A 12,826-nucleotide genomic window follows, 5' to 3' on the forward strand; every position below is an offset into this window, starting at 1 on the left:
ATCCGGACAAGACAAGACTTACGGTTTAGAAGACGCAAGTTCTCACTTCTGGTCTCTTCCAGCTGTTGTTTAAGTAATTTATTTTGCGCCTGAAGCTCCTGTTTCCCTTGTTTCAGTAGCGAATAGTCACTCATTTCTTTCACCTTTTCTCTCAGCAGGTGGTTTTGCTTGCTTATCGCCAAAGACTGGGTTCTGACCGACTCTAACTCCAGCTGGAATCGAAACAGCAACACCTGTGTGTGAACAGTGGGTGGCTACAGTCCCGCCTACGTCCAGGCTGCCAAGCTGCCTGAGGCTGGGCGCCACGATTTAATGAAGGTCATCTGACCCAAGTCTGTTTCTCTGCAAGGAGACGCGAACCACAGTAGAAGTCCTCTCCTCCAGAGGCAACTAAGGGCCCCCCAAATCAACCCCAGATTGCAGCAAGGCATTTAAGTATCAAAGGGGGAGATCTCACTAACGTACTGTGGGGTGCTTTCCTCTTAGTAGTACAATACAGCTCAAGTGTGGTTACAGAAGCCTACAGAGTTCTCTAATACACAAGTCCTTACAAACTATGTTCTCTAAAATGCTACAAAACAAGCTACAAAAATAGGTTCTGTGCCTAACATTTTATGTACCTCAAGTTCCACCTCTGTCCTTCACATAGCACAGAAGTTTTTATTTTTTTTGAGAGAGGCAGAAAAAAGAGCGAGAGAGGGAGACACAGAATCCAAAGCAGACTCCAGGCTCCAAGCTGTCACCACACAGCCAGACGCAGGACTCGAACCCACGAACTGTGAGATCACAACCTGAGCCGAAGTTGGACGCTGTAAACGACTGAGCCACCCAGGTGCCCCGCAAACACACAGCTTAATCCAAGTGAAGTAACAGTGGCATGTGACAAGCGCATCTCATCGGGTTTTAAGCTGGGAGATCCTGACATCCTGACAGGAAGTTTTCCTGCCCTTGATGGGAAGGGAGAAGAGGCTGAGGTAGAAGCTAGTGCATACAAGCCGCATACGACGTGCAAAACTTAGCTCCCCGAACTCCCTCCACAACCACGCATGGCGGGAACATCCCAGAGTTTACACAGGAGTCGTCTGAGGTCACAGAGCTTGCCCCAAGGCACACATGCAGAACGGGAGAGACACAGGATTCAGGCAGGGATCTAGGCCCCAAAGGACATCCTCTTGCTGTGCTTTCCCAGGAGACTAAGATGGAAACAAGTCCCAACATGTCAAGAGGACAACGTAAGATAAATCACGCAGGACTAAAGCTCTAGGTTCATATATTGCCTCATGTCGATTTCAAAACACAAGACTTCATTACCTCGAGCTCTTTGACACGTTTTACAGAATGACCAAATTCTTCCTTTTTCGCATTAATAGCTGTGAGCTCCTCTTGCAAATGTATAGCTTTTTCTGAAAGAAAAGAGCCAACCAATTAACATCATTAAGTTTTCCTAGTGAATACAAGTCGTTTAATAACTTATGGCCACTGTGTCACACCTAATGACCATTATTTCATTATCTGAATAGCAGATGTCAAGGTCAAAACAAATCAGCAGCCAAGTAAGAAACAAGCCCCGTTACTCAACATGTGACGGCAAGTAACAGTCAAATACGCGGCAAGCCTAGTCCTGCTGCACAAAAGTCACCACTTACACCATCGGCTCTGAGCACAGGGCCCGCACGCCGTCAGGTCGGAACTTCCTTAAAGACAGATTTGTCTGTTGGGATTCTGTATTTACGATTTTGTCATTTTCACTTCATCTCACACGGTCTATGGAGATGTAACATCAAAACCCTGATTTGCCGAACGCGTGACAGCACATAGAAGTATCAGCCTCCATGGGCTAGCTGCGAGCAGATGTACACGGGGTGACCTCGCCGGTCAGCATCAAGTGCTTAGCCCTGGTTTACTCCCAAGAGTCCATTTGAAATCGCCACTAGAAGTTTAACTTCTTTTCATCGACAAATTCCCGGAAATATATTAAGATGTCAAGTATCCCAAAGACTAAAAAATTATCCAGCTTTCCTACTCTTGGGCTAATGTATTCAAGAATTTAAGGGATTATAGGTCAAGTAGGGACACCTGGGTCACTCTGTTGGTTAAGCATCCGGCTCTTGGTTTTGGGTCAGATCGTCATCTCACAGTTCCAGGAGTTTGATCCCCGCATCGGGCTCTGCACTGACAGTGTGGAGCCTACTTGGGGTTCCTTTCTCTCTCAAATAAAAAAAACTTACCCAAAAAAGATTCTATGTCACGTGAAAATATCATGAAGCATACGAATACATTAGAAGTAGAAGAAATAAACTAGATCACAGGGACAGAGAAGTTACAATTTTCCGGAAGTAAAAATTGTAGTGTCTCGTGGTTAAGAGTAGTATTTACCCGATGGCAAAAAGTCGCTGCCACTTTCTTGATAGTCACATCTATCAAAATACACTGAAAGAAAGTTGGATAAAATCCTGCTTGTGAATCGCTAACCTTTGCGAATATATGAAAGGTTAAATGTGAAGATTCACAAAAATGTATTAAAAAACCAATTTTGTAAGATTAATAAAAACCATGTACTTTTTGCAGTAACACCAGGTGTAAACGCTAGGTTTTTTAGAATACAGAACAGGCACTCGCAAGCTAATAGCCTCTGTCACAGTGAACACAGCTTGTCCCCAGAGTCACCTTTATTCTTCCTTTCATCTTCTATCAGCCTGTGAGTTCTAGCGATATAGTTGTCCTGGAGTTCAAGTTGATACCTGCAGGTCAGAAAAACTAAAATGAGCTTGTCATTCTCCTGGATGGACTATCAATACCCGAGCTTATCTACGGGACCGGGGCACTGAAAGTGACCACGTGCAAACCTCAGACTCTCTCAAGAAGAGAGCCAAGGATCTGAATTCCAAACGTGAAAGGTCTGGAGAACTGTTGTGATCCTGTAAATTTGGTCCCCAAACTCAATCACACAAAACGAAGGGTCCTGTTGTTGCGAGGTCACCAAGCACAATTATTTCTCCCTTGGTCTCGACCGACACCAAGAAGTCAATTAAGTTAAACTTCCGGTGTGCGTGACGGGCCCTAAATCCCAAATGATAACCAAGTCGGTCACTTGCAATTCACCCGTCCCGTCTCTCTTCCCTCAGAGAGGAACTTTTGCCCTTAGGGGCTGAGCACAGTCCTGACGGCCGACCGCCAACAGCGTGAGATCTGAATTAGAGACACCCAAAGGCTCATCTTACGGGGTTTCAGCCACCTCCACCAGCTGTTGCCAACTGACTTTGCGGTTCAGAGGTCAGAGAAAACAGAGAGGCACTCCCATGATGTCCCCCCAAATTCAACACTGGCTGAAACCATAGAAGGACACCCGAGGCCTCCAAGGACACACCAAGACAAACGATACCCAACAGTTCTCTGTATCCACGGCTATGCTGAATTCACATGTACGTGTTTCATTTATTCTGCATTTAATGACTAGAGCTACTTCAGTGTTCACTAGTAGGTTAGAGGAGTGGACATAAAATACGTACTAAAATCCATTGTTTCAAAAGTCATACAATGAAAATGGTGTTTAAGTTTTGTTTTTAATTAGACAGAGACAGAGACAGACAGAATCCCTAACAGGCTCCACACTGTCCGCGCAGAGCCCGACGTGGTGCTCAAACTTACCAACCATGAGATCATGAACTGAGCCGAAGTCAGACGCTTAACCGACTGAGCCACCCAGACGCCGCCTACTTATCTTTAACAGCAGTGTTTAAAAACAACCTCCAGGGGAGCCTGGGTGGCTCAGTTGATTGAGCATCTGACTTTGGCTCCGGTCATGGTCTCATGGTTCATGAGTTTGAGCCCCATGTCAGGCTCTGTGCCGACAGCTCAGAGCCTGGAGCCTGCTTCAGATTCTGGGTCTGTCTGTCTCCGTCTCCATCTCTCTCTCTCTCTCTCTGCCCCCTCCCCTGCTTGTCCTCATTCTCTCAAAAGTAAAATAGCCTCCAGAAACCCTTGCAGGTATGATGTAATGGCACAATGACAAATTAAGAGCAAGGCAATAAAAATGAGGTCAATTACTAATAAATACCCTGAGAAGCTGAGTTGAATCCTCTCTTCGCTACACATGCATTTACTATTAACTGAGCACTTATTAATTTCAATGTTATGACTTCTTGGCTGTGCAAACTGAGCAAGTCGTAAAGTGCCCTAACAACTTAAAACAAACAAACCACAGGCACTCAGAAAGTGTCAGAGAAGCTAGGAGTAAGAATGAGAGATGCCTGGGTGGGCTCAGTGTGTTGAGTGTCCAACTTTGGCTTCGGTCATGACCTTGTGGTTCAGGAGTTTGAGCCCTGTGTTGGGCTCTGAGCTGACAGTTCAGAGCCTGGAGCCTGCTTTGGATTCCGGGTCCCCCCTCTCTGCTGCTCCTCCTGCTTGCACTCTGTCTTGCTTTCTCAAAAACAAATGTTAAAAACAATTTTTTTTTTTTTTTTTTTTTGTCAAATGAGCAGAGCAGGCTATTCTCTGTACCTTTTTAAACCCATCTTAAATGCTCACAGGAAAGGCTGGGCTACCAATGACAACATAGATGTTTTTCAACCCTCAATTTTGCCATCAACCATCGGCTCTATCTACTTCATCAGAGTGGCCATGTTTCCAGCAGCTTAATTCAAACACGGGATTTCTTTAACAAGGCCAAGCAATTACTTGAGCAGCTCATTCTTGAGCTTTTGGTCATAGGTCTCCTCGATATTCTGGACATTCAACTCCCGTTTCCTAAGGGCGCCAGTTGCTCTTTTATTTTTTTCTTCTTGTAGCCGCTGAGCCCTGCAATTAGCCAAAGAGAAAGAAAGCAGGTAAGAAAACCCCAACATCTGAAGTAACACATTCAGAGGGAAAGAGACGCCTTGTGTTTTTAGCTCCGGAGTAAAACCTTTACAAGGCTTCCCTGCTGGGAAGTGAACTGAAAGAGCCAGAAGTCCCTCTACTTTACCAACTTCAGCTCATCAGCTAGCAGATGGCACCTGGCTAAGGGGAGTGTCAATGTGTGGTGACCAAAGTGGTTTCTTACTTTTCTACACTTACAGGAGAAAACCCACACTCAAAACGGGGGTACAGGGGATCAAGGGCCACAATCAACTGAGGGGTCAAAGAAGGATGCTTTTAGTCACAAAGCCACAAAGCCAACTTTAGTGTACCTTAAGTGTTTGTTTCTTCTAGAATATTATTTCTAACTGTGAGACTTAACTGATTGGCCCCTAACAATTAGAGGTACAAGATTCGTTTTTGGCATTCAATCATCTATTGACTGAAGAGGCCGAAAACGGAAGATGGGTCCATCAGAACCTCCACATTCGAAGAACGGAGTGCTTTTCGTGGGGAGACCTTCAAACACCTACAAAACCAATTCCAGAGCCAGGAATCAGGTTCACAGGCACTTAGACCAAACCACAGGGATGGGAGGGCTCCCAGCCAAGCATAAAGGCTTGGTGTTAGAGCTCCCTCTGCTGCCCCATCTGTACAGCAAAGGACGAGTAAATCCATTCACTTCACTTAAATGTGCTTACAAGAGAGAAGCAGGGCAAACAGAGGTTAAAGAAGTGGTTACATAATCATGATTATACAATCCAGAATCTGCCCAAACTTTGTCCCTTTTCTTTTCTCTCACATTAGCAAACTGCCACTTGAGAATTTCCAAAGAGAGTAAGGTAGGAAGAAATCAAATGAACGGAACCTACGTAAATAAAAAACATTAAGACAAAGACAAACCTCTTAAATAAAATAGGGTTCCTGGAATATTTCGAGTTTCAAGACGCCAAATGGGAAAGAAAGCTTAATTCCACCCACCACAGACTGGGGAGCTTGCTCTTAATCCCAGCTGAGATTTGAAGGATACATATGTGAGCACTTAGGGAAAGGAACACACACACCAAGAGAAATGGTCTCACCCAGGGGTGCCTGGGTGGCTCAGCGTGCGGCTAAGCGTCCGACTTTGGCTCAGGTCCTAACCGTGCGGTTCAGGAGTTCAAGCCCCTGGTCAGGCTCTGTGCTGACAGCCAAGAGCCCGGAGCCTGCTTCAGATTCTGTCTCCCTCTCTCTCTGCCCCTCCGCAATTGGTACTAAGAAGAAAAAAAAAAAAAAAAAACCACCACCAGTAGTTTCTTCGCCCAGTAGGAGTTGAGTCGGAGCCACCGTCTTCCCCCTCCCCCGACAGCAGCAGTGCAGGAGAGGGCGGCAGGTCCAGGTATCTGGAATTGTTACTTTGCACACATGCAGCTACTGGATGCGAATGACCAGATGTAAATGAGAAACATGGCATTTGTTCAAGCATTATCAGCTTCTTCAAGTCACGTGTCTGGTCACACTGTAGCCCGATGATGGCGTCTCACTCTGCTTTTCATTCTAATGTGTACCAGTTCATAAGTGAAACCCTAGTCTTTCTCTTCTTTTGTGCCTTTTAAAGCTAGGTGGGATCCCCTTTACAAGTGAACACTCTATTTGGCAGTTAACATCAGACTATTAAGACGCGTATTTAGTTCTTGTGAATCGTCATTCTGAATATCCCAGACGAACACACGTTACTCACAATTCAAAAGCTTCCATTCTTTGTTTCAGCTCTGCTTCTCTGCCTCTTAGCATGTCTATATCTTTGAGGAGAAGTTGTCTCTGAGCATAAATCTCCTTGGTTTCAATCTGTGTACAGAAGCATTAGTTTTCAGCAAGCAAGCTAAAGAAGATACAACAGATCCGAACTAATATAGTGCTTCCTCGATTCCAGAGAACTACAGATACTTAGGGTTACAATTTCACTTTCAAGAGGTTCCAATTCAGCATACTCTTTTTGCCTATTTAGCCACCCAAACATGCATTCCCTCCTTCGATGACTGGCCCCATTAGCATATATTCCTAACACCTCTGCTCTGTTTAATCTACCTAACTGACATCTCCCAGACACTTAACATTTCGACAAGTGCGTCAGCAAGAAAAGGACACGAAATGTGCATGTAGCGATAAAAGTTCCAAAGAATAGAATGCCCCTGGTTCTGTCGTCTCAAAGTTTCAGTTCATAGGTCATTCTGACTCGGTTAACAAGCTGAATGAACGGGCCACGCTTCCATTTGTGTGTTCGCTGAGCAAGGCTTCACGGAGTACCTGGCATGTGTCTAACAGCACACTCAGAACTAGAGAAAGACGAACAGGTAGAGTTCCCATCTTTCCAAAAGTCAGTGTAGTCAAGGAAAGCGAAATGACACACTAGGATGTGATGACTTTTCTAACTAAAATACTTCAGGACTGTGGCAGGAACAGGACCTGAGGGAGTCAGTCAGGGAAGGCATTACAAGGAAGGGACACAGAAGCTGGATTGGAAGGCCAAGAGGGTTTCATCGGGGGCACAAGAAGGGCATTGCAGGTAGCGGAATAAAGCCAGGATGCTTGGCATGAGGATGGCCATCTTGTCCAGAGCCTTAAGAGAATCAGCGAACTCAATGAATATTCTGGTCTGGTAACTGATCTGAACTAGTCAGTCACCCGTCTTGAGGATGCAGTTGTTAACGTAAACATCCAATCGTCTCAAAGACAGTGGCTCCAACATTGATTTTTTTCTAAGAGCCCCATCACCAGAAACGGTACACGAAATCATAGGACATGACTGGGTCTTTCTGAGCAGCTGTAATCAAGGGTGGGCGCTGGGAGGGAGCCCTCCAACTTTCGAGGTCACATAGCAGCGCTTCTGGCTGGACACGGCAAACAGTGTCCCGAATCCAGGCTCGTCTAAGACAGCCCCTTGGGAAAGGAACCAGTTTTTCCTCAAAGAGTGGACCCCATCCCTCCTGCCACTCCTCACCCTTTCCACTTCCTGTCCAGTCACTTTCCGGGAGAAATCTAATGACCACCTTCCACAATCCTAGACTCCACAATTCCAGGGACCCTCAACCCCTGTGACCCAAGGGCATCATACTGCATTTTGTTTCTAGTCTTCACGCGACATCTCAACCCGCAGCCCTGTCCTATGGGCCCACGCTTACTCTTCCATCCATCAGTGTCCCGACATCTTGTCCTGGATGCCTCCGAGAACACCACACAGCCCTGTCTCCCACCCCCACCCCAAGCCCCCCTGGGGTAGTAGCCACCCACCATCCCCTCCGGCCCCTTTCACCACCCCACTGAACCCCAATGTCCTCAAGAGGCTGCCCTTCTCAAGCCAAGTAAACTCAGCTCCGTCAGGTCCACTGCCCAAGCGCCTTGATCTTCCCGCCCTCGCTAACCTGACTGTACCACACCAACTGCCTACAAGCACCTGGTTGGGTCCACTTCGGCTGCGGGATGCCCGTGTCACGACCAGGGCCTCCACACAGCTCCGCCAGTCCGGCCTGCTTCGGAGGGCTGCTCCGCCCCCACCCCCACGCAGCCATTCCACACCGATCCTCTCCTTGAGGCTGCCCCCCAACCCTCCCATCTGCCCGAGAGGAGGGAGCGTATTCAGCGGGGAGTTTCGCCCGCTCCCAACATGGAAGCTAGCACCCTCAGTCCCTTCCTCCCGGCGCTCTCGGGGGAGGAAGTCTCCATAACCTTTTTAAGGCCAGTCCTACCACTTGTGCTCTTGACCTCCATCCCTCATACACCTGTAGGGCTTGATCTTGGCTAACCAACTGTCACAACCCACTCTAGGGCCTGAAGCCCATCTACAAACAGCCGTAGGAAGTAGACACCTGGCAAAGAATTGTAAAGTCTTACCTCTTGGTGCTTCTGAATTCTCTCAAAAGCCAACTTCTCCCGAGAAATAAGGGCGTCAGATTTTGCTCGACAAGCTCTCTCCAATTCGTTCCGGAACTCAGCCAATTCCCTCTCAGACTTTCTTTTCTCTTCCATCTTAATTTTTGCTACTTCAGTATCTTTAAAATACTTTAACTGCCAATCGATCACCAATTATTGTAAATACCAAAACTACACTAAGAAAATAACTTCTCTCTTCAGGGTTAGGTTTAACACTAATGCTCTGATATACTTAGTTTAACTCATTTTTACTTTCATCTCATTCATTGTACCTGTAGGATTCACTCAAAAGGCATAAAAAATGACATCAGTTGGAAAGAAAAATCACGCGTAACAGTGTATCACATTTGTTAATAGAAATTCTCTATTTTTCCCCCCCATACCCAAGATGAAGACATCACAGGACACCTGGGTGGCTCAGTTGGTGAAACGCCTGACTTCTTGATTTCAGCTCAGTTCATGATCTCATGGTTCTTGAGCTCGAGCCCTGAGTCAGGTTCTATGCTGACAGCGTGGAGCCTGCTAAGGATTCTCTCTCCCCTTCTCTCAGCCCCTCCCCTGCTTACATTTGCTCTTAAACCTTTTTTTTTTTTTTTTTTTAAAGACATTCAAGACAAGCACAGCAACAAGATACAGCTCACCTTTTGACACATTTCTGCCCGAAGCTGCTGTTCTATTTCTCTTTTATATTCATTTAACTTTACTTCTAAGGATTCTAACTTTGGACGCTGAGGGTAAGCACCTGCAAACTGATCATCAATAAGCTGAAGCTTCTCCACTGTTAAAACAACAACATAGGAAGTTAGCATAGGGAACTGCTGTCAGTTGAGCAAGAGGCTGGAGCTCTGTTCAAAAGCACAGAGTATACTTAGGGGCAACGGGAAGGATGTCTGCAATTTACTTTGAAACGCCACAAAATTAAGATGGATTAATGGATGGGTCGGATAAGCGATCAGGCAAGGAGGACACAAATTTACCGGGTAAGTCTAGGTACACAAGTGTTCACTGTACAACCGTTTCCACCATTCCTTACATCGGAAATTCTCACCATCCAATGTCAGGGGGAAAGAAAGCCAAGAGTGCAACTTAAGTCAGAAAACACTGGCATCTCTTCCCAGTCCCTAAGTGCCAAGGCAGAGAGTGCTTTTATTGGACTGTGGTTAAAGTCGACTGACACGTTCAAAACACGGACCTTAAAATAAATTAAAGATCACGTATTTTGACTCCTCTGCTTTGCAGAGAAGGAAGCAGATGCCCATATAGTTTAAGTGAGTCCCAGAGGGCTAAGCAACTGTGTAAGGGCAGGATTGGGGCTGCAAGCTCGTCTGTTGCTGGGCTGTCGTTCTAGTGCTCTCTCCAGTAGACCCACAGCCCCCACAACAGCTGCGGGCCAGCAACAACCGACCACAAACCCTGACTTGCAGGATGAGCTCAATCGTGGAGAACACCACCCGCCAAAAAGGATGCACCGGACAAGGCGGCTGACACAAGTGGTTTGAAGAGATTGGCAGCGTCCGTCTTTTTAGAGAATTTAACAGGTTTTCCATTTACTTTTCTGGGTTTTCCAAATGCTTTACAATTGTGTCGTCCAATACAGGACTCTCTAGCCACACGTGGCCATGGAGTACATGAAGTGGGACCAGTTCAAATTGAGAGGTGCTTTAAGTGTAAAAGACACACCAGGTTTCAAGGATGGAGTATGGAAATTTTATATAGAATAATCTCATGTACGTTTTCTGGATCAATTACATGTTGGAATATTTTGGACATACTGGGTTAAATAAATTATATTAAAATAAATTCACCTGTCTCCCCCCCCCCCCCATGGCTACTAGAAAATTAACAGTTACACATGTGGCTATTTTTGGACAGTACTTCTCTAGAATAAGCATATACCATGCTCCCAATGGAATAAAACCTAGGCCAAAATGAAGGCCTCATCATATAGCTTATGTTTTACTAATAACAGACTTCTCTTTTTACTAGTTAAAAGTATTATTCTCCTTAAGACTCAGGAGGTGCCAAGAAACTGATTAATCATGTAATTTTAGAAAAATTTGGACTCTAGGGGTGCCTGGGTGGCTCAGTTGGTTAAGCGTCCAACTTCGGCTCAGGTCACAATCTCCCGGTTTAGGAGTTTGATCCCCGCGTCGTCATGCTCTGTGCGGATAGCTCCAAGCCTGGGGCCTGCTTCAGATTCTGTGTCTCCCTTCCTCTGCCTATCTCCTGCTCATGCTCCCTCCCCCTCCCTCCCCCTCTCTCTCAAAAATAAGTTTTTAAAAATTAAAAAAAAAAAAAAATTTGGATTCTACTATCCGTTCTGACCCAGAAGGAACGTTTCCAAGTTGTGCTTCCTCTGGGGACCCCCATTTCCTCAGCTCTAAACCAAAGGGATACGCCACTGACTTCTCTAGTTTTCTCCACAAGGCACGCAGTCAAGGATTTCCTCACTTAGTGGCCATAAATTCAAGTTAGAGGAAACCTAGAGAAGAACCTCCCAGTTATGAGAGGTTGAACCCAACACACAGAGGAGCACGTGGGCCTTCAGAGAGGGGAGGGTGGCGCGGGCGAGCGGTCCTGGCCGCCTCCCGCGAGGCTTCCGGAGGAAGCAGGCACCTGTGCCCCCTGCGGCTTGCACCCCTCCCAGTCAAGGAACAGACCCATAGTACAGCACATCAGGTCCTTTCCTTCACTCGAGGAGAAGACAGAAACGTTAAAATTCTGAAGGGGAGCCACAGTTACCAAGTGAGTCTTGGCCAGGCAACGTGGAACTTGTCTGAGTTCCCACATCACAGCTCGCTCTGGACTGATGATACTCTGCCACTTCTTTTAAAAACTCCATGAGAAAACCTACAAGACACAAAGTGCATAATACAGTTTCGGCGTGTAACTTTTTTCCATTCAACCATTGCATCAACCCTGTTTCTAAGATCTTGGCTTTTAAACATTATCCTTTCTTACATTCTAGATCTTCTGAGAATAATTTCTAAGGAAAGGACTTTGCAAACATGACACACAACCTAGAAGCAATAACGAGCAGTATCAATCTCACAACATAAGAATTAGAAACCTAGATGGCACGAAATCAAGTCAAAAGACAAGTGATAGACTGCAACAAAGTACTCGCGAGGATGTGGAGACAGGAGTAATTTTCATAATATCAAAGAGCTGTTACAAGTCAAAAAAAATGGAGAAATTAGACAAGACATGGACCAAGTTTATACAAAAAAAAGTCAGATCAACAGGATATAAACCAACAAACATTGCACTGCTGGTGGGAATGCACACTGGTGCAGCTGCTCTGGAGGACAGTGTGGAGGTTCCTCAAAAAACTAAAAATTAAACTACCCCATGACCCACCAATTCCAATACTAGGTATTTATCCAAAGGACACAAAAATGCTGATTCACAGGGGCACACGCACCCCAATGTTTATAGCAGCGCTATCACCAACAGCCCAATTATGTAAAGAGCCCAAAGGTCCATCAACTGACAAAGACGGTGGGGTGTGTGTGTGTGTGTGTGTGTATGTAATATTACACACAATGGAATATTACTTGGTGATCAAACAAGAATCAAATCTTTCCGTTTCCAACAACGTGGATGAAACTAGAGCGTATTATGGAAAGAGCCTAAATGTCCATCAACTGATGAATGGGTAAAGAGGTTGTGGTTTGTATGTACAATAGAATACTACTTGGAAACGACAAAGAATGAAATCTGGCCTTTTGTAGCAACGTGGATGGAACTGGAGTGTTATGCTAAGTGAAGTAAGTCATACAGAGAAAGACAGAGACCGTATGTTTTCACTCTCATGTGGATCCTGAGAAACTTGACAGAAGACCATGGGGGAAGGGAAGGAAAAAAAAAAAGTTAGGGAGGGAGCCGAATCATAAGAGACTGAAAAACTGAGAATAAAGTGAGGGGTGGGAGGGAGGGGAAAGTGGGTGATGGGCATTCAGGAAGGCACCTGTTGGGATGAGCACTGGGTGTTGTATGGAAACCAATTTGACAATAAATTTTGTATCAAAAAAATAAAAAAACTAGAGTGTATTATGCTAAGCAAAATAATCAGTCAGAG

The 12,826-nt window shown here is 45.6% G+C and overlaps 1 protein-coding gene across 4 annotated transcripts in view; it reads right to left on the reverse strand.

The window, feature by feature from the left end:
* OFD1 (OFD1 centriole and centriolar satellite protein) overlaps positions 1-12,826 on the reverse strand; it is a 41,921-nt gene that overhangs the window by 15,840 nt on the left and 13,255 nt on the right. For all 4 annotated transcript variants that reach the window (XM_081794180.1, XM_081794181.1, XM_081794183.1 and 1 more), the window contains 8 exons: positions 11,488-11,595; positions 9,387-9,523; positions 8,707-8,880; positions 6,557-6,663; positions 4,678-4,797; positions 2,668-2,741; positions 1,312-1,403; positions 23-212 (listed from right to left, as the gene is read on the reverse strand). In XM_081794180.1, the coding sequence (XP_081650306.1) occupies positions 23-212; positions 1,312-1,403; positions 2,668-2,741; positions 4,678-4,797; positions 6,557-6,663; positions 8,707-8,880; positions 9,387-9,523; positions 11,488-11,595 (1,002 nt within the window). The remainder of the gene's footprint in view (positions 1-22; positions 213-1,311; positions 1,404-2,667; positions 2,742-4,677; positions 4,798-6,556; positions 6,664-8,706; positions 8,881-9,386; positions 9,524-11,487; positions 11,596-12,826) is intronic.

Source organism: Panthera onca, chromosome X, assembly GCF_046562875.1.
Source record: "Panthera onca isolate mPanOnc1 chromosome X, mPanOnc1 haplotype 2, whole genome shotgun sequence".
Taxonomy (NCBI): Eukaryota; Metazoa; Chordata; class Mammalia; order Carnivora; family Felidae; genus Panthera; species Panthera onca.